This window comes from Ciconia boyciana, chromosome 5 (assembly GCF_034638445.1).
Source record: "Ciconia boyciana chromosome 5, ASM3463844v1, whole genome shotgun sequence".
Taxonomy (NCBI): domain Eukaryota; kingdom Metazoa; phylum Chordata; class Aves; order Ciconiiformes; family Ciconiidae; genus Ciconia; species Ciconia boyciana.
Genome location: NC_132938.1, coordinates 60683450 through 60705757, shown reverse-complemented (window position 1 = coordinate 60705757; position 22308 = coordinate 60683450). Strand labels below are relative to the sequence as shown.

General features: G+C 43.3%; 1 protein-coding gene across 1 annotated transcript; it reads right to left on the bottom strand.

The window, feature by feature from the left end:
• Nucleotides 1–3635: 3635 nt before the first annotated feature.
• FAM241A (family with sequence similarity 241 member A) lies at nt 3636–21310 on the bottom strand. The gene is made up of 2 exons (XM_072862581.1): nt 21147–21310; nt 3636–7468 (listed from the first exon to the last, which is right to left on the bottom strand). The coding sequence occupies exons 1-2, from the start codon at nt 21252–21254 to the stop codon at nt 7223–7225; spliced, it is 354 nt and encodes a 117-aa protein (XP_072718682.1). The 5' UTR covers nt 21255–21310; the 3' UTR covers nt 3636–7222.
• Nucleotides 21311–22308: the final 998 nt, after the last annotated feature.

Genomic DNA, 22308 nt, shown 5'->3' with positions numbered 1-22308 from the left:
ACTATACTTTAAAACCTACCTGCTTCTTAGCACAGAAATCCCCCCAGCTGGTAAACCCAGCTGACAAGACAGGCAGGTCTCAACAACCACAAAACGCATGCTGAGTGCAGGATCAAAACACTAAATTGTCCAACAGTCCCGTCTCCACTGAGGTATATGCATGGCAAGGAACAGACTCTCCTCAAAACGTATGTTTAAAAAAAAAAAGAAAAGCTAGGCTAATGCATTAGAACAAGAAAAAATAGAGACTGTGAAGGAAAGCTAAAAAAGGGCTTGTTAACACCAATATGTATGTACCTGTTGAAGACCTTGGGATAAGAATTTGTTAACTAAGAGCCAAGTTAACTCCATTCCTAACAGAGCTCAGCCAAATACCTTCTTATCTCTCTAATCGCAGATGGAATGAAGAAACTAGGAATCAAAATGAAGAAAATTTTTTATTCAAACATTTGCATGCCTTTGGCTATCTTATCTACTAAGTATCAAAAATGGGCAATAGACCCTTAAATCTTTTTTCCTCTCTGCAACAGGAAGATTCAGACAGAGACTTACTGAAGTAAGCTTAAAGGCATAAAAATGTTTGTTCTCTCAGGAAAACTGCATCATCACACTTTTCCTAATCTTATTAGTAGGAGGACATGACCGCAGTATGCCAGAGTATATTTCCGCTCTTTAACAAGAAGCAACGGACAGTTACGTGGGTGCTCAGCTGTGTGGAGATAGGCAGAGTCTGTTCAGCAGCAGAGTCCCAAGCTCAAAGGACTGGAATGCCCAAGGAAATCAGGTACTTGGCTGATGTCAGCTCTTGTAAGCACCTAACAAGATGCATGAATACAGAAAGTGACAGCAAAGGAACTGCTGGAGACCTGCTTTAAGGCTTCATGACACCGGGCCAGGTAGCACTAGACACACCAGTCTTTCCCTGTGACCTGCCATCCTGTATGCACGGGATATCTTCACCCCCACTGGTAACAGCTATTGACAGAGGAGTGGCTTTCAAGAATTTTGGACTGGTATTAACAGCTTTTAGAAAGAACATGAATGAAAGAATGATTTAAAAGGATAACCAGGTAAAATGTTCAAAATAAGGAATTAACAAGGCAAAGCACTTAAGAACTCGAATCTCATTCAAGTCAAGAATGTCAAGTCTTCTCAATGTCTGACACTTTACAGAACAGGATTTTGGTTGCCAAAGGATTTTCCTTACCTACTAATTCATGTCCTTGCTACAGATGTCTTGTACCTGGGAAGTATGTTCCAGCTAGCTTGAGGAAGATCACTACATTAGAAAACAGAGAATTTATTTGTGCGTTAGGACAGAAAAACGGTCACTTTCTGCCACCCACTCTGGACAGCATGCAAACCCATGTCTCTTGGACCTTCGTCACCCACACATCTGTTAGCAGCTTCTTCCTTTATGAGGAAGCCCTCGACAGTTTGCCAGTGGCTAATTTGGCTCCCTTCTCACATATATTAATTAAACCCACATCCAAATGGGGACTGGAAGATGAGCCCTTTTCTCTTGTAATGCTTTAAAATGCAATTAACAGTAAATGGTTTGTCTAAAATATGCCTAGACAGACACAGACAGGTTCCAGAAGCAGAAACATTTGCTGCAAGCAACGTCCATTCTGGACACAAGGTGATGCGCCAGGGCAAGCCAAGAAACAATCAGGCTTAATTAACTTACATTTAATGAACATAAAACCTAGCCACCGTACTCCCTAACAGCTCTGTCTCAAACACCGTCTGATCAAATCCCTTGGACTGTGGTATACCAGTCCTTCCCCTTCCATGCCACTTGGACTCCTGCTATTTCAGCGATGCCTGGGGCTGGGCAAGATGTTTTCCCCGGCACTCTAATAGTGGCTGCACCCTGGGAAGGAGCCGGTTCACCTGGGGCTGCACCAAGAACAGCTCCTGTCATCAGAAGGGCTTTATCCAGTTGCATCCCTCCTGCCACTTAGGGGTGGGGGGGGGAGTTGTTTTCAATAAATTATTTGGGAAAAATGATATATTATCTCAGCTGCTTCAATTCCGTATTAATTGGAAAAAATATATAAGCTGAGGCTGATATAAAGACTTCTGACAACTGCACACAAGACACAAGAATATTATCTGGATAGTCCAGGACTAAAATTTTAAAAGATTACAAGCTTGCACACAAGTTAAAAACACTCTTGTAAGTCCAATTCCCCTTTCCCATTCTCATCCCCGTTTGGTTCCTCTGTGTAAAACAGAGCTGATGAAAGCTCAGTTTCTTCAGCATGAGTGCAGAAGGAATATTGATGATTTCACATGCATTTGGAGACATTCTCAGAAGAAACTGAGGGGTTGGCAGGAGTTAAGGGAAGTTAGCAGTCTACCTGCCTGTGTAAGCTTGAAACAACCCTAAGCCACATGCTGCTTGATCCATCTAGTCTCAAAATCCTGGTGCTGATCCAGCAACAGTTCTTTACCCTACACGTTTGCAACACTCTCTTGGACCTTTGGTGACTGCAAATCACAGTTTGGTAACCATCATCTAAACCAGCAGATAAGCATTGTAAAAAAGAACTGACTACCCAACGTATGCATATTTTTAAAAATCTTCTCTCTAATCTCCTCCCCTATGGTGTTAGGCAGGCACACAGTAAAACAAACAAAATACCCAACTGAAAATAGATTTTCTGTCTAGGTAGCTTTTAAGAAGACTGAATGATGAAAAAGCCCAAACCCTTGGCACAGAGAGGGACTGTTCTAGTGAACAGCTCTAGAGAAGATAACGCTACAGAGCGAAATGAGGAAAGTAAAAAGGGGATGAAGCTGTCAGTTCTGGCAGAGGGGAGGGGCTAAGAAATAAACTTCCAAAACCTAGGGAAAAGGCCAGGATGGAAAGAATCACTGAGCCAAAGCCCAGGTTGTTCTTGAATTTGCATGCACCCTATAAAAGGCCTGATCAAGATACTTTATCAGAAATAAAACCTGAAGGCTTGAATTTATTCAAGCAGTGAGCCTTAGTTATTTTGTGCACAACCACCAACATGAGTTTGAAGGACCAAAATTCAACTTTGCTATTTTTAGAAAACCTATACTGCTTAACTCACTGTGCATCCTGAGCAATACAGACACATTTAGGTGTCTGTTGGATCTGGCAGAGCGAACACCCCTCTGACCTGCAGAAAAAAAAGAAAGAACAGTTTGAAGTGGATTTGTTTGGAACCATATGCTGTTCTATGCATATTTAAGAAAAAACAAATGAAAACTCCCAAACCTTTCTGTGGCACAGCAGTTGTCACTTTAAAGGATTTTTCACACCCCTGACTCTATCTGGTTCCTTCAGAGGCTGCTCTGGATGCAAAATAGATATGCTGTGAAATAAAAGCTACTTTACACCATAATGTTGTCATTATTTGTTAACATCTAGCTCTACTACTTTTTTTTTTTAAATTCAGTGTAACTTGCTGCACACTGAACCACAGAGACCTGATGCAGTTTATTCAGCTCTTGTACCGCAGTTATTTCTCCACTAGCTGCACGTTAACTGATTTCAGTGGATATCTGAACACTGCCCCATTTCATCTGGGCCTACCATGAAATTTTGAAAGGAGTCAAGTAACCTTGAACAAAGCACCACAAAGAATTCACAGTTCTCATTGATGACAATACTTTTTATTAGAAAGAATAACAAAGTGCTTTCCATAGGATTCATTTAATACAAGAGTTTTTAAGAAATATGATTCTTCCTTTTTACATGGACAGTTCCAATGTGATGATTTTTCAGTGCAAACAGAGTCCTCCAAGATTCTCCTACATGTAGAGTTTCTTCTCTGTACACAGTAGTTCAAACACTTATGCATTTGGCGGGTGTAAAACAGTACTGAAGAGTCCATCCTTTAAAAAAGAGGTTGTGTAAAAAGCTTTCCATGTTACACTGACCAACAGGAATTACATCATTTGTTGTTTAACACAGATTTAGGGGACGTAATTCCTTCATACAGTCCTACACACAGATGCATAAAGGTGCTTTCAGTTCTATCAAGAATAATAGCCATATACACCAATATAAATAACATTATCAATTTTTTCTATATAGACAAAAGTGAAATGGTCTTTTTTTTTTTTTTTAAATTAACCTTCTGCTTTTTAGCTAGGGACATCCTTTGAACGCTTGGTGCTCCCTCTGCCTTGGAACTACATCTGGATGGAAGGAAGAACACAATGCAAGGACTGTTCACCCATTCCCCCTTCACTTTTGGCACACGTTTACAATCAGATTTCTTTTGACACATATATGCATCATTTCATGCATTCAATTTTCCACTCTTTATTTCTGATTCTATCCCAGTCCCCTTTTCTCCTTAACTCTCCTTTCCTGCAAATGACAGCGAGAGAGTATAGCAATAGCACAGAATTAGGACAGATGATTTGGTGCAAATTCTTATATACAATGGAATGTATGAAATCAAACAGGCGAGGGGTATCTTCCATGCAATACATTATTTTTCTTTTTTATTTCCAGTCAACCTAACTCCATTAGGAGGGATATTTTTTCAGATTTTTAAAAATGAAAAAATTCTGTGATGGACAAGACGTAGTAAGTTACCCTTAAGAGAAACCATATAAAACATTCACCGTACACAATCTTAGTCCAAAAGCTACCTTTCCCTAGAGTACGTGTGTACAAACATCAACATCAAAAGAACAACTGACATGACTTCATGAGCGAAACAGTCATAGTTATGCACATAATAAAAGGTTACATGCATATAAACAATTTCCATACTGAACTTGTCAGTCACACCCTTGGTTCATTGTTCCCCATTCCTTATGTACAGAGCAAAATCACCACTTCAGGAAATACTACATGCCATCTCACAGCACGGTGTCTTTACACAAGAGTACTACTGCAACGAGGATATCACAGAGACACTTTTTCCTACTGGACGAAAGGAATTGGGTGAGATCCTCTGAACAGTAACTTGATTGTGGGAAGAAAGGAAGGATTTTTTTTTTTTTAATGACAAGATGCTTTTGTAGTACAGCCCTTACACAGGAGAAGAATACACATCAACTCACCATTATATCTATACAAATATGCAAAGGTGTAAAAGATGTTCTGCTTTCTAAGGGACTTGAAACAAAACCAAAGTTTACCCCTAGGCACTTGTGAGTACAGAGCTCCCGCCTCCAAGTTCAGCCTGTAGTTGCTGTTTGCTTTGGGACTTCCAGCTGTGAACAACAAATGCCTATATCCAGGAACACCTTCTGTTGTCAAACTTTTCCCTGTCATCAGCATAACTGTTTAACTAGGTGCCAATCAACACAGGTTGCCATCTAAACACACAGCTGGGCCTCAGTCCCATTCGCCTGCAGTCCTGCCGCTTCAGCAGAGCCGCTCGGATCCACAGTCAAGGTCATCAAGGTCTGGAGAGGAGACCCGGCTCCTCAGAAGGTAACTATGCATTCATTAGAAAAGCACAGAGACACGTCTACAGATGGCATTTAGGCACATAAAGACTTTAAAGGAGCTGGGCCTTCATGTTCACTGCTCTAAATAACAATTATTTCACTAATAGGAACGTCTGTAAGGACTGGGACCAAGGGTCCTGGAAATACAGCCCAGCAACCAACATGATCCATGTAGGTATAAAATTGGCCTTGAGAATCCAGCTGCAGGACTGGGACCATAAAGAAGCTCCCCTTAATTTCAGAAGTCTCTGGATAAGACAGCATTTTCAACTCATCTATTGTTGATCTCTGCTAGTATAAAAATGTTTAGGAAAAAAGTCACTGCAAAAGCTTAAGTAGTTTTCTATAAATTTCACATATTCTATTACATTTCTTTAAGTAAGTGTATAATTTCACTCTACTATAGATGAACTCAATTTTGCAACTAAGTTTCTTACTAAAAGTAATGTACAGCAAATATTAAATTAGTAGCCTATTTAGTAAAGATTCTGTCTCATTTTACTGTTTTTCTTTAAATGAGCACATTCAACCTGGAAATATTCAATACACCCCTGGTGTGGCTCCTGGGGAGCTAGAGTGAATTTTGCACCTACTCTTGAATGTATATATCCTATTCTCCGATTTGTGTTGCCCATGATATGCACCTATAGATATGCATTTTTGTTGCCTAGCGTGGAAATGAATCAGTTAAGACTACTAAATGAAATGACCACCTGATTTCAACTACATTCTTGCTTTGCACGAGGACACAGGTCTGATTTGCTTATGTATGCACAGCTTCTAGCTCATGTTGGGTCCACGCTGCAGCAAATTAGGGAAGCGTTAAGAGATCTGATCTGATGTCTATCTGGTTGTTCAGACACTTCACACACGACCCACAGGAAGCAGACAATATTCCAGCATTGCCATCTGGAATGGCAACTCTCTGACACTGCAGCTGTAACTACCTACAAAGTCCATGGATTATACAAATATTTATCTTCAGAAGGAGGGCTGGGGAAAAGAGCACGTATTAAAAAAAAAAAAAGAAAGAAAAATAGCAGCAGGAGCTGAGTACATTTCCAAAAACAAGGCAGAGCTACATTAGACCATTTGGCCAATATAGGACCGCAAGTCCTCCTAAACAACAGCTGAAGCCTTGTGCTAAGTCACTAATGTTAGTATAAAAGCATTTTGCTGGCATAACTTGTTTCCTGGAGGAAAGCTTGCTATAAACTATACTAACCAAAGATGCTTTTGTGTCTGGAAGTTGTATTCACCTTATGAACATTTGTCACTGTAGGTTTGTTAGCAAACCTCCCTTGTGCAGATTTAGCTTTTCAGCAAAAAACTAGCAAATTATGCAGATTCAGGGAACAAACAGCACACGAGCCCCCCCAAGAGTGAAACAAGACACTCGCATCAAGTGTCCTCTTAAAACAAGACAGGAAATTTTCACTATACAAAGGAAAAACATTGCGGGGGGGAGGGTCGGGGAGGAAAACAAAAAGCCAATCCTTGGACTAAGGCCCCAAGAGTGCAGAAAACAGTACCTTGGACACCATTATATTACAAAAAACTCCTTTTTTGCCCTTCAAAGATGTAGTAGGGCACTGCTGACTTTGCTTAAAATGCATAATTTTAGTCTCCCTCACCCCAAATGTTGGAAGTTTAGCGAAATGCAATTCGAAGCATTGTAGCTTTTGATATGCCATCCATCTACTTAAACACATAAATCCACTGACATAGTGACAGTGTTGAAATACATCATCTGAACAGCATCTATAAAATTTTACTGTTGTACATAAATAATGACAAGGCACAGAACAGCAACCAGTCCAAGAGCTTGTAGGCCAAGAAACCAGAGCATAACCCAGAAGAATATAATTATTACAGGTTCTACTATCCGTTCTCCAAAGTACATCCTTGTGAAGCCTATTCTGATAAGGCTTTTGTTTAGTTCGCCAAAGAGGGTCCCCATCTTTTTATAGTCATCTATTACAGGTTCTGCGATGTGGTTTCTTTGTTCTTGCTGGACCTGTGGACAGAAAACAAAATTAGGAAATATGTTGTACAATTGGTTCTTATTACTGTTGTTCTGAACAAGTCTCAGCTGTTTCTATCTGAATGCATAAAAATAAGATATACATGCAATAAAGCTACTCCTTAAATCGAGACATTGAAAATGTTACGTAGCTTGTGACTTCAGTGCAACATTAAGGATGACACTCACATGTCCAAACTTGGGACATCTGAAGTGATACTACAAATATATAACAGCCTGTCTCCCCTCCAGATGCCACTCTAGAGGGGTAAAGCTCTCCTGTAGGTCATACATCTTATCTGCCTGTGCAACATGAATGTCAGGACAACCAAAATGGAATTAGTTGCCTGCAATTTCAGGGAGGGGATTTGACTTAAGTAGATTTGTTGTAAATTATTTCCAGAATATCTTCAAAACCACAAGAACGATACAAAACTATTAAGCACAAACTATGAAGTATTTCACACCAAAGCACAGGGAACTGAAGGGCTACTATCACCACTGAAAGAGGGGCACTGGATTCGACCAGGAAGGTGGCAAGCATCCATCCCAATGTTGGCATAGAAAGCCACGAAAGTCAGGCAAAGGAAGACAGACCCAAGGACTGCACAGATGCAAAGTGATGGTACAAAGAAGCAAAGGGGAGGGGAAACAAGTTCTGCACTTTTCCCAAAAAGAAAAATGATGGGGCAAATGCGTAGGAAGGCAGAAGCACATCTTTAGATGAAGATGCCATGTTTAAATACCACTGCAGATAACGTGCAACTGTTTCAACACGTAAACTGTAACTAGATTAGAGCATGAAATCCCATCTCTCCTTCCCCAGTGTCCAGAGATCCTTTGCACAAAACCTTACTGCCTTGCATTTGGGTATGACAGGGCAAACGCGCTTCCAAGACGATGAACGTGAGTTTTCTAATCCTTCCGTTAGGCAGCAATGAAAACACATGCAGCAGCTACTCATCAATATTTCAGTCAACTGATCAATAGGTCCAACAAATTGCCTGCAAACTCTAAGTGCAATTAGTCTACTCCTGGATTCAAAGCAAATATCTGTCTTTAGTTCTGTCTTCAAGGATGAAAGCTATTCTGTGTCCCTGGTTACACGGCACGGACACGGTGGAGAAACAGAAACTCCCTCCCACGGCAGTGCCAGGCTCTCCATTAGACAGCAAGTAATAAAGTGAATTCCCCTTCCCACAGAAAAACACCCAGCAAAGACCAAAGGCAGATAATATTTTTTTTTCTAGGCTAGACTTTAGGCCACAATGCAGAACCTTCTGGCTGAATGAAGGTTGGGTAAAGCACCACAGCTGCTACTGAAAAAAAACCCAACAAGTCCCTCAGCTGTGTGTGCTTGGGTATTTTTTTATTTGCTTATTCATAAAGATTTTGGTTTAAGCTTCAGTACTGCATCCCAGAAAGGGAGGGGTGCAGGAAGCCTAAATAGTAATGAATATTGTATTAGATGTTTCTGTGGTTCTACAGAAGAGCCTGAACGTGGACAACCGCCGCACGGGAGGTGACATACTGACAGCCATCGCCTTGTCTGTTTTCAGCCTGCTTCTCAGGCCCAGGTCCTTTTCTCCCCCTCATTGACATGGAAACCCCAGTTTTCAGCATTTTGGCTTTAACTGTGCTTTATTGAATGCAAATAAATGTTGACTCCTCTTTAATTCCAATGTTTCAAGATTACTTTCTTCAAGAAAAGCAGAGCCTCTTGTGAGCCCCTGCAGACTTGGCAGGGCAGGGTGCTTGCCACCCCAGGAACACAGTGTTATTACAGGAATTCTCATCTCTCTATTCCCAAAGAGCACAGGGAGACAAACAAACTATTAGCCTAAGTGGTATACTCATCACAACAATTAGGGAAAAGAGAAAGGATGTGCTGGGAAGGGAAAATATATTTGCTTCCTGCACGCAGAGATCACAGGGAGCACGTGCCTACGGGATAATGGCACAGGGGGTCAGAGCGCAGCTCTCATCAAGCGGCACAGAGACCACTTCCGAGAGAAACAGTTAACGTGTACAGGAGAAATCACTACATTTTCTAGCAAAGTAGCTTAGGCTTTGGAGCCAGTGGCCAATGCAACCAGGAGGGGGAAACCAAACGAGTCACTTCTTTGCCTCTGGGGTATTAACAGCAACGTGCTGGAAGCCTTCGCACAGAGCAAGCGGAGTGCAGCACTTGCAAGGAGGCTGCCAGCAGGCACATTTCCTCGAGCTCCGTCTCACCAGGCCAGTTAAGCACGATGAACTGTACGTGTCCACACTGACATCTCTCCTGGCATGAGGCAGCTGTAAGACACGGGATTGCCCTAGCAGCCCCAGTCTGCTTTGACAAGCTAACAGCAAGAAGTTGCACACAGTCTCTTCAGCAGGGTACAGAGTAAATTCCACCCTACTCGGGCTGTCCAGGTCTTTTTTATTTATGGTTTGGTTGGGATTTTTTTTTTTTTTTAAGCAAGGCTTTATCTCAGCCTCTCCTTCTCAAACAAGGGTAGATTCATGAATCCCTAAAGCAATTGCACAAAGCAAGCTTCTAGGCATGGAGACTGACAAGTGTGTGCTTAATTACAAAACAAGTGTCAAGTTATTTTTCCAAATGTTTTCAAGAGCTTACAAAACCTTTCAGAATGATCATGGAAATTCTCAAGATTTCAGAGTCTGCTTCAGTTAATTCAGGCTCTGTATGTCTTGTTTCAGGCAACTCAGAAAAAAACAAGTGAAGCTGAAAACAGATGATCAGTCGTAGAACACGGATGGCGTATTTTTCTTTATTAGTGCATAATATTTCACATGCTGGACAAATATGTTTCTTCAGAGGTGTAGCTAAAATAGAACCATTAGGGCAAACACCAGTAACATTACAATACTCCAAATTGCTAAAAAATATTAAATAAGCTTTAACATTGCAGCTAGAAGTTCTCCCACTAACTGGGTCTCTCCACTAATTTTCAGGATGACAGAAAAACAGCACACAGTCCCACATATGTGCCAGTAGCTCTCAAACCATATCCTTAGAACCAAATACTTCTCTTTTTTTTCCCCCCAAAAGTACTTTTCTAAACGTTTTTAGAAATTGGCTATGTTCAGCAAGGACACAGTTCCCAGCTGACTCTTAATTTCCATAGGACTATTTTCATACTAAATTCTGCTGAATCAGCCTGAAGCTAGGCAGACACTGCCGTAACAGAAAAATGCGTAGAGAGATGTACCCATTCTGAGCAGCCCACCCGAAACAAAACAGAGATTGCTCATGTAAAAGCAAAAGAAGCTCTGTTTCAAAGTTGCTAGTTTTCAAAACGAACAACCCACCCTTGGCTTCATAACTTTTAAGAACTTTTTGTGTATCAAGAGAGACCGGAGGGAATTTCTTTACCTGCACTAGCCCCAGAGAAAACATGCTTTCAAGGCCTTTACAGCAGCTCTTCTCTCATAGCTAACGTGTACTATGCAGGGGGCACCCCCGGACTTCATTTGCCACAATGCAGGAGGGCACGTAAGAGAGGTTTACTTCATCTGCAGTAATTTGTGTGCTTTTCCTCACTCTTTCAAAGACAGGAGTGATGAATAAATTCAGAGGGGCTGGAGGAGCATTTGCTTCCTAACCTAATGTTTCTTATCAAATTGCTGTAATGAATTACTCCTTACTGTAACTTAAATTAATTTTAAATCTAAGTCATTTTATTTTAGACATACTGGGATCATCAACACCCTTAAAGCAAATTACACTAGCAGATTCCTTTATACAAATGTACAACCACTGTGTATGACTTCATTACCTCAATTTCCTTTTCATTTTACATTCCTTAAATGCTTTCATATAGTGTAATAATTTTTTTCATTTAAAAAATATTTCATAGAATCATAGAACAGTTTGGGTTGGAAGGGACCTTTAAAGGTCACCTAGTCCAACCCCCTGCAATGAGCAGGGACATCTTCAACTAGACCAGGTTGCTCAGAGCCCCATCCAACCTGACCTTGAACGTTTCCAGGGATGAGGCATCTACCACCTCTCTGGGCAACCTGTTCCAGTGTTTCACAACCCTCATCGTAAAAAACTTCTTCCTTGTATCTAGTCTGAATCTACCCTCTTTTAGTTTAAAACCATTACCCCTTGTCCTGTTGCAACAGGCCCTACTAAAAAGTCTGTCCCCGTCTTTCCTATAGGCCCCCTTTAAGTACTGGAAGGCTGCAATAAGGTCTCCCCGCGGCCTTCTCTTCTCCAGGCTGAACAACCCCAACTCTCTCAGCCTGCCCTCACAGGAGAGGTGCTCCAGCCCTCTGATCATTTTTGTGGCCCTCCTCTGGACCCCCTCCAACAGCTCCATGTCTTTCCTGTGCTGAGGGCTCCAGAGCTGGACGCAGTACTGCATGCTCCATTTCATATTTGGTTTCTATTTTTGACTTCAAATTATTTAAAATTGAAAACAGAGTTACCATACAGAAGGGGAAGTGTCTGATCTGTCCTGTTGCTCAGCACGTACGCACAAACAATGTTCTTCACAAGCCTACTGCAGTACCTGAAGGTTCCCATCAAGCACCCAGTTTTCTCTTGTCTTTTCAGATGTTTGGTGTTACAAAATTTCCCTCCCTATTCCAAATGGCATATTGTCATCAGCAAAGCTGTTGTCTGTTGTCTCCCATCGCTTACTGGGAGAAAGTCAGAACTTGAAGATCCAAACTCTGAAAAACTTTACTACGGAAACTTTGCAACCAAATTTACCCAGCTGTTGTGGCCAAGTGGCTTTAGGGGCTTGGATGCTTTAAGGAGGACCATGATGTGCCCTCTCAGATGCAGGACACCATAAAAGGATCTTTTTTTCAGAATGAAAGTCTCCAAGGAGGTCACAGAGGAGATACTAAGTGCAAGTTCTGTCCACTTCCTGCACAGCTGGCTCCTATATCCCTGAAGTGCTTCCGAAAAAAAAATCTCCCATGTAATTGAATGTTTTCCTGGAGTAGCTTTAAAACAACAGAGAAGGTAAAGTCAGCTCAGCCTACTGAACCCAACAAACATGCTGTGGCTTTACCAGTTATGTTCGTCATCAACATAACACACAAAATTATGTGTGTTCTGACCACTACCTACCCTTGCTTATGGCAAACTTCCACCACATTCACTCAAACTCACTGCTGCCTAAAGTCAGGAAAGCACATGGAAATTCAGGAAAGTCACCATCGGAGGCCAGTCCACACCAGGCTGACAGCAGGAACTTTTTCTTGCTTACCCCCTTTCCATCAAGGGCGTTTTGACCATGCAGAGAAACACGAGACCCCATCAGAATATACCCCCCCAAAGAAACCATCTTTGCAATGATTCACATGCTACTCGCTAGGACAGAAGGATAAAGTTAGCACTGAACTTTTCACAGTCATTTAAGGCTGATCCCTGTCTGCACCTCCTAAGTATAATGTCACCAGTTCAAGGTTCCTTCCATTCAAATTGCTGGGAGCACACAGTTCGTGCCCCTGACCATTTACAGACCACACCAAATGACCTTGCCAAGCCCTTGGAGGATGCAGAACACAAATGGACCCAAAGGGGACACGAACCTACCCAACACGCTTGGGAAGTTATTTTCTTGTGGCTAATCAAAGACAGCATGGAAGCACAGATTTAGCATTTCTTTTTCTGCTATTAGCAACGCCAGGTCACTGGAGGACAGTATCAATGATGTCCTTACACCAAGACTAGATGCCCTTACACAGCGTCGCCAACAAGCTCTGCCTGGAAGCCCCTGCAGCTTCTCCTAGGGCACGGCATGGCCGCTGCTGCAGCACTTTCCTCGGCAAGCGATGGAGCCCGGCGCCCACGCTCAGGGCACCCCATGCTTGCTGGACGTGGCGGATTTGCTGGCCACACACAGATCACACGTGACAAACTACTGCAACACCTGTGTGCAGGTGAATCTCTGTGTGCTCAGGGTTGCCGCCCCCACCAGAACAGCTTGGGGCTCCCAGGGCTCATCCCTGGAAAGAAGAAAGTGGTCTGAAAGGAGCGACCCAAGCTGCTCGGGCAGCTGCAGCCGGTGCCTCCTGTCAGCCTCCTGGAAGAAAGACAGCCCTGCTTCACCACACACGGCCCTGCCGCGAGGCCGGCACGATGGGTGAGGTGCTACGGGGCCCCTAGGAAAGGCAGCAGTGGGCTGGATGAATTGTCTGGAGGGACCACAGACTGAATGGCTCTGAAGTGACCGCAACGTTTCTCAGTCCCGTAACCTCACCGCTGCACTAGCAGTGAGGAGAACAGGCGCAGTTACGGTCTTGCCTTCCAGGCGTTTCCTCTGCTGAAGCAGCAGCTTGGTCCAGAGCTTTGACACTCAGCCTAAGGATCGTGAGATGGTTTGTTTGGTTTGGGATTTTTTTGTGCATGTGGAAAAAAAAATCCTAAGTAACTGACTTGAGTGAAATAATTGGATGAAGTTCAACAGCCTTCCTTCTGTGGGAGGAGGGAGTGGATGAACAGAAGGAACCTGCTCCACCTAAAGATTCAGGATTAAAAAAAAAAAAAAGCCATTCAACTACTCTGAAGGTACAAGATTCTTCAAAACAAACCAAATAACATCCCTCTTCCTATTTTTCATGATTAACGAAGAAACGCCCAAGAGTCCTCTGTTGCTCAGACAACTTGAAAAATTTCCACCCCGCACTCAACGACAGCACCAGGCCGAGTACAAGTCTATCAGTTTCTCTTTTCTTGCATCAACTGCCCAAAAGGGCATTACACAAATGTGAACTCCAGCGATGGAGGAGAGAAGTCCAATGGATTGGGAAAATAACTGCTCTCCATCTAAAAGCTTGTGATTTTGCAGTCAAAAAAATGCTGCTGGGCAAAGGCGGCCAAGAGAGAGGGAAGTAGGAAACAGGTACCACAAGGTTCATCTCCGACACAGCAAAGCAGCAGTGTCTCCAAATTGCTGGTAACGTGCCTCAGATCACAATCGGTCACATTTACAGTTATAAAAGAAAGAAAAAGAGATGGCATATTTAAGAGAATTATTTCCAGGTTAGATAGAAAAGAAACACCTTTTGAGTTTAGTAGCAAACACGTGTTTAACAACATCTAAATGATAGGTTAAAAAAAAGTGTAATAAAGAAATGCAGGGATATCACATTTACATACCTACCCGCACATTTTCCTTTTTTTCAAGTAGAAAGTTTCCCCTGCAGTATTTAACTGCTCACTATCTATTTTACTCCAGTCATGGTTATTTTTACTCCAGGGAACAGGTGGTGTGTCTGATAGCTGAAGCCCATAAACACTTAAATGTCAAAAAAGCCACTGAGATGTGACTTTAGGAATATGCTTACTTACTGAAAAATACTCCTATATTTTTGAAAGCTGGAACATGAACGTTCAGAAGAGAGCGAGCCTCACAAAGTCACCTCTTTTCAGAGGATGCAAACTAAAACTGAAAATACTTCAAGCTCAATCTTACAGAAAAATATGAGAAGAAAGTGAGCAGATGACAGAGACCAGGACGGAAGAAACCACAAGGTCCCTCCCCTCCAAAATAAGAGACCAGCTTCTGTTGGGTGCAGATGGGGACACGTACCAGCCAACACACAGCTACCGATATTTGATAGTTAGGTAGCCAGCAACGTAAGTCCTGGAGGAACTAATTGCCCAATCTTGCCAGTACTCAGCCATCTGCCCACCCAGGGTATTGCCACGGACAGGCTTTGGACAGTTCCAGCAAACAGCAAGTTCCCAGACCGTGGCCTCCTCTTTCTCCAAATCACAGGCTCGCCCCGTCACAGGGCACCAGCACGAAACCCTGAGACGCACGGGTCGGCCGAGCACAGGCTTTCTGCCTCCTACTCCTCCGCATATGCAAACTAGACAGTTTCGTTACTAGTAACACCTGGCATGTGACCAGGATTTCAGCCTGCTTTACCATACTTAAAAAGATTTCTCATGTTTAATTAGAAGAAAGTGAAATTTGCCCAAGAAGGGCAAATAATTTTATTGGAAACGTTTCTGATTTTCTTCTTCTACTATAGCAGGAAGAGAACGATATCGCTTTGCATCCTTTGCTAGCATGAAACTGATGATTAGTATTTGACCTTGTAAATGTAAGCAGTAAAAAGATCTTGATACTCATTCAACAGACTATTAAGACAACAAAATTAATTTCAACTGTCTGGAGAAAAAAAAAAAGCACCTTCATTTCTCTAGGCTAATTTTAATCTGATATTTAAATACGAAAAGATTAATAGATTAGGAAATGAGAAAAAAATCATACCTCACTTCCAAATGAAAAACAAGACAGAGAAAAACTAAGTTTAACTTGTTCTCTGGGAAAAAAGCAAATGCAAGAAAACTAGAAAAATTCTTAATATTAAAGTACTTTACAACAGCTACCAATAAAAGTGACATACTTGGAGGGAGTTTAAATAAAAAATTGCAAAACAAAGATTGGGTTAACGTCCATTTCATAGCAAGAATCTAGACACCATTTATAAAATAGGAACAAGATGTTTCTATAGAAACAAGCAAAAACATAAGAAAAGCAACTGCACCGTATTCCCTTTAGTCAGCTTTCATGTCAACTCAAGTTTAGGATCAACAGTTGCTGGAACAAACTTTGAAATACCAGGAACAGTTTTGAGTTAAAGAGATGAAACAGCTTTTCCAGCTACTGAACTTGTGCACGTACAGAGCAGAGAAGGCTTCAAGAGCAACAGAGGCTTCCCTCGATAAACTGTGTTTGAGTCCCATAATTTCAGGAGTAAATTTCCCCACTAATACGGCACCAGATGAGAAAGTGTCACAGGCAAGAACCCAGCAGGGGAGGGTCCGAGGGAGAGGAAACCTGCCTGCCCCCATGTTAAGATCTGCTGCCTCTCTCCCCCATTTCAGGCTGCTGTCTGCACTCTTCCTTATGCTCCTACTACTGTCCCTCTAACTTGACCCCATCCATGCTGCAATTTTACATAGAAATTGCTTTTGATCTAGTCTCTAATCGGTCTTTTCCTTACACCCGCAACACTTAATTTCCATAGGATTTTGTTTATCAAGGTTCCCCCGCTAAAATTGGTCAGCTTGACCCAGCAAAAGGCTTGCAAATCCACTGTTCGTTCAGAGTGGTATCAATGCACTGGCTTGCTGAAAAGCAACAGCTGTTAATTTTGGCTTTTAAGGAGAAGAAATTTCTATTCGCTTCTATCTCCGGAATACTTTTTTCTTTAAGAAAATGGGATCTTTACGTTATTCAAGCAGAGCATGCTATTGTACCTATTCTAGGTGCTACAGGTGTGTCTGAAGGGGGGGTTTTTTGTTGTTGTTTTTCTTCAAATGCTGTCAAGCCTCAGAAAACCCACTAAGGCTTTTTAGAAAGTTATTATCATGTATTATTATGTAGCTATGAACCTCCGCAGCAGAATTAAATCATTTGTAGAGCCAGAACAAATTTGGGATTAAGCCCTCCCTCTTAGGTATTACTATTTTCAGTTCAGAAACAAATCCCAACAACTGCAAGCAGGAGAAAGCTACAATTTTCAGATTATCTCAGTGTGGAATAAATTAGAAATAGGTTTCTGGCCTTAGGAACCACAGTTTCCACACATACAAGTTTACTTCAAAACATTCTTGGCCTCTTCTGACTTATGACTGAAATGATGCCATTCCAGGCAACACAGCACACATCCATCCTACAGTCCAATGAACACTGAAACATCTACATGAAGGATACCACAAGGCTGTTGGTATTATCCTCTAGTTTTGTTTCTGCTCATTCTTTCCATGCTGGAGAAATACTAGTGATATTGGAAAATTATTCAAAAATTCAGGACTTTAACTTAGCTAGACACTCTTGAACATAATTCTCAATGGGAAGCACCAAAAACCTTTCGTAATAGCTTCTCTAAATCTGAACCCATCTATTAGAAGATAAAATACTCCACTTATAGAGATAAAAACACTGTTCAAAATAATGATGAAACATCCCAGAGGGTTACAAACTCAGGTTAATGAAAAGGTGATTGTCTAAGCTAATGAATCTACTTACAAATACATGCATCGCATATTAAATCTGTGTTTAGACATTTTCTAGGAGAAGCTAGAAAATGGCTTTAGCTTGGTTTTAGCTTGGCTGTCGGACAGCACTTTGGATTCTATGTATCCTAAACCAGCACAAGGTGGAGATTCTGGCTTCACTGAAGCAACTGGAAATTTTGCTACTGCCTTCAACCTAGATTACAAGAGGCTAAAACCCATTACAGCCCAGACAGACAATTTTCAGCCCAGAAGAGAGCCACAGTGCCACGGCTTTCAGGAACTCTGTCTGCTGTAACACAGCCTGGCTTCAAACTCCCTATGGATGGACCGGGTGTTGTGTCTCCTGCTAACACCACCTCATGCCCTACTGTAACGCAGGACTTCTCCCTCACCTTTTATTATTAGACCCTTGCACGCATTCCACCTTTCTATTCTTATTTCATGGTTAAATCTATAGGTGTTGATTAGATTTAGACTGTAGTAATATGACAAAGGCTAACCTATTTTAGAAAGTGGGTTAGGGAAGGAGATTCGAGGTCCTTAACTCTAGCGATGTTGAAAATACAGGACAACTTGTGCGTCTGACTAATAACTATCAACAGTTTGGAAAAAATTGTGAACTCACAAGGTGAAGCAGCAACCTACTCCCATGGCTTCAGGAGCAGCTGAATCCTTTGGTGCCTTCACATACCACTTGTGAATACCAGCAATGCAATACAGGAGAGGTGGAAGAAACTACCCAGGTTCTGTAGCGCTTCGAAGACTAAAGTAAGGACAATTATTCTCATCTTCGCATGCAAACCTACAAAGGATATTTATCACATTATGATCCAGTTCAGCTTTTAAATCTAATCACTGAAGTAGGTAATTCTACAGTCTATTGCAATAATGAATTCCAAAGGCTATGTATAACATTTAGTAACATATCCTTCTATTCTTTTAAAAATGTACCTCTCAGTAATTTCATGAAGCATATCCTTGCTGACATAATAATAAGCTTCAATAGAAAATTAAAGCTAGAGGGTTTGGCATTAAACAAATAAATCTATTTCCTACAGAGTATTCTTTTAAAAAAATATTAAAGGGTGTATACATTATTATTTAGGTCCTGCTTGTCAGGAAGGTATTCTTTTAGCATCACGTTACTCGGTATGATCTTACACAAACTGAGTTTATTTCGGAGGAAACGGGGAAAAAACAAATCACACCCAGGTTACCAGCCCCAGATTCTCACCTAAAAAAAAGCTCTCAAAAAAGGCCAAAGGATTTGCTCTCACACAGGCTTTACTTTACACCAGCTGAGATAAGTAAGAATTTACACCATCATCAAAGCAGATTTTGACCCATTTCTTTTGCACTGCATGTAACACCAAGGTGGCACCTGTATTTATACTTCAGAAGAGAACATGAAACAGGAAAACACAGGCTGAGGACCAGCAGTTACGTTAACAGTGCAAACACCCTCAGCAAACACAGCAACAACGCTAGGCCTCCACGGGGGACTCCAGGTAAGGACCCAGCCTGGAAACAGGATTCCTGCCCACTGGAACGGCAGGGTTCAGCGAGAACACCTCCATGAGAGCAGAAAGGGCAGGGGGAACCGATTATTTTGAGAGAAATCTGGACACGTTCATGAAAGCAAAAAAGTGACAGCACGTGACTAGGCTTGATGACCCAGGAGCTCCTCCAAATCAAGCTACATGTCTGTGCTTCTCTTGAACAAGAGAATCTGGGACTTTCTGTCAAAGTTTGCAGCAAGTGTACGTACCACTAAATCCTCACCTAGCTTTAGTCTTCCCTATGTGTAATAAAAAGAGACTACTATTTATTATAAAATTATTATTATTTTTACTGGTATTATATACAATATTCACATTCTATATGTATACTAAATAAAGGCAACTGATATTCCTTATTTCTAAATCTAGTTTATTATTTGTCCAGCTGCTGGCACCTCAGTATGCAGGAAAAAATACTCCACACTACGACAATGAAACATTCCCAGTAAACAGGAAGGATTTTCTCTTTCTTCCTCATGGCCTATTTAAAATTTCTTTCTTGCTATCCTAACATTATGCCCCAACTTGTCAGAAAGGGCCACGCTCACTCCCTGTGCCCGAGAAGAGCGGGAAGAAAGTTTCTCTGCCAAGTGTGCCTGTGGCCACCCAAGCAGTACCTTTACCAACTTCATTTTAAAATGTGTTTAGGCAACTTTGGAAAGCAGTTCTTCAGCCTGCACCATCCCCTGGAACCACACCAACACACTCGTCGCTAAGACAGAAGCAGCGGCAACCTGCAGGGAGCTCCCTCCTTAGCGAGGAGTTACAACCAGTTTGAGAGCAGTAACATCCGAGATGATCTGATGCCACTTTTTCACCTCTCTTTTCAGGGAAGGAAGACAGCAGCCAGAAGCAGGGAATATTTCTGACTCTCCTCCTGCAATATCCTGCAGAAAGGCTTGTGGACACAGAGAGGGGAACTGCCGTGCCTCTCAGAGCACATGGCCTTACCCTACATTCGGGTACATGCCCTGCTCTGCCCCGTTGTTTTAGAGAAAGGGACAAGGAAGATGCACCGACTTACATAAATGGTCACCCACTGAATTCTCAAGTACCAGCCTCTTTCAGAAGTGGCCTGCTCCTAGTTGTAACGTCAGGCAAGTCCTACCAGACACCTTCAAATATTAAAGCTATTCTAGCTGTGAAAGGGCTCACTTACGGCGGTCGAATGCACTCAGACCATCTTACAAGAATTTTCAACAGAAATAATTGTCAAACTAAACAAAACTGTCTGGAAATTACGTTGGGGTGTACTCCAGCAGCTCTGTTTGCCCCTATGCAATTATCAGTGCTAGTGCATTTCTCTTACTTAACCGCTCAAGGCATTCAGAGGGGATCATTACATTTAAGTATCGAATATGAAAAAGGTTGTGTGCTTTTTTTCTTTAGAAGAAACATCAACGAAGGTGCGTTAAGAACACTGCCTTTGTCTCAGGACGGGGACAACGCTGTCTGCAAGACAAAGAGTGTGTGGAAAGCCATTTTCCAATTAACAATAGGGAAACGAACACGGCTCCTTTCATTTCCTAAGCAAAGAGCCCACTTCCATCCACCATGCCATAAAACTGCATACCCTGAAGAAAGCAGACAAGCTAAAAAATGAGTTGATTTCTATCTCCGATTACAATACGTTCAATTTCATAAGTAATAAAGACACTGAAAGCTTAAAATACTGGAGTTAAGTCTTTAAAAGAAAGACTGAGAGGTGAACTGCGGGGGAATTCCGAGGATGGCAACGGCACCCCAAATATTTCCAGCGAGATATTCACCACGTGGATGCTGTGCGGGGACCACCCTCGTACATCTGCTCCCATCTTCTTCCACGCGGAAGAAGCGTCTCGGAGGGAAGAACGAGGGCCAGGCGGGTACGCCGGGGGCTACCCCAGCATCACGCGGGGGCAGCCCCACGCAGCTCGGCGGGGTTGCATAAGCCCCGCCGCAATGGAGCGCTACCCGGGAGCGGCTCGCACCACCGGCGGGCTGTAACGGCAACGCCACGGAAGATGAATCAAAAGGCGTTCACGGTTTTCTCTTGCCTGACGGCGGGGCCAGCCCCAGGGCCGAGCCAGCGGCCCGCCCTGCCAGACCCCCGCCCGCTGACACCCACCTGCTCCTCCGGGCGCCGCCGGTGCCGGGCGGACGCCGCCCCCGCGTCCCGCTCGCACTCCCCGAGCGGCGGCGGCGGTGGCGGCAGCAGCTCCGCCGCCGAGCCCATGGCTGCTCCGCTGCCAGCGGAGCCGCACGCTCCCCGCCGCTGCCGCCTGGCGGGGCGGGAGGGGACGGTCACGGGGTCGGAGGGAGCGGCGGGAGGGCGGGGAGCGAGGAGGCGGCCCCTGGCACCGGGCCGGCGGCGGGGATGCGGGGGCCGGGGGAAGGGAGCCTCCTGCTGCTGGGTCCCGCCTCGAGCGAGCGCCGCCCGGGGCCTTCGGCCGGAGAGCCGCTTGCTGCTAATTAAAGCAAAAAAACCCCCAACAACCCCATTTCCCAAGCTTTTATTAAACCCAGGAAGCGGCAGGTGTTAATAAAGTGTTAAGTTTAGCACCACTCCTTGTTGGGGCGTCTCTGGGGAGGAATGCCTCTGGCAGCCTCTTGGCAGTATGAGATGTGGCATTTGCTGTTCTTCCCCAGAGAAAGAGAAAACGCTGGCCTCGCTCCTCCGAAGCTGTCTGCATCTGGTCCTCTTCTCTTTAAAACGAGCTAATATGCGTGAGGAAGAAGGAAGTGCAACAGCAAACCCAGAAGATAAGACTTAGTGTCCAGCAAAGCTCCGGGGGGGGTATGGAGGACTGACAATGAGGACGTGCCACCGCACAGGGACGCGCCTGGCTCCCGCTCCCCGGGCTGGAGCGCCAGACCTCTGCAAAGAGAGGCCTCGCTTCTGCCAGCCCTGCACGCGTTACCAATGCTGGCCGCCCCAGTAACAGCAAGGAGTGGGCCTGAAAGCGCAGCTGGATTTCAGTGCGTGGCATTCCCAAGCTGTGGTGGGACCACGGGCAGCACCTGCGTCCCTCTTTTCTCCTCATCCAGAAGCCAGTTCATAAGTTAATTGTGGCAAGTCTGCTTCTGCAAGGCTTGGCTCACTTCTGTTTCCACAGGTGACTATCGGAGGCACTAACAGGTTGTGTGACAGTAGGATTCTGTGGAAATCAGACATCCATATGAATTTTATATGGCTTTCTGTTGGTTGGGTGTGGGTCCCACTGTTATTTGGAGGGAATTCTACCTCCTTGTTGCTTTTCTTGTTGTTATTGTTGGGCAGAGAACAGCAG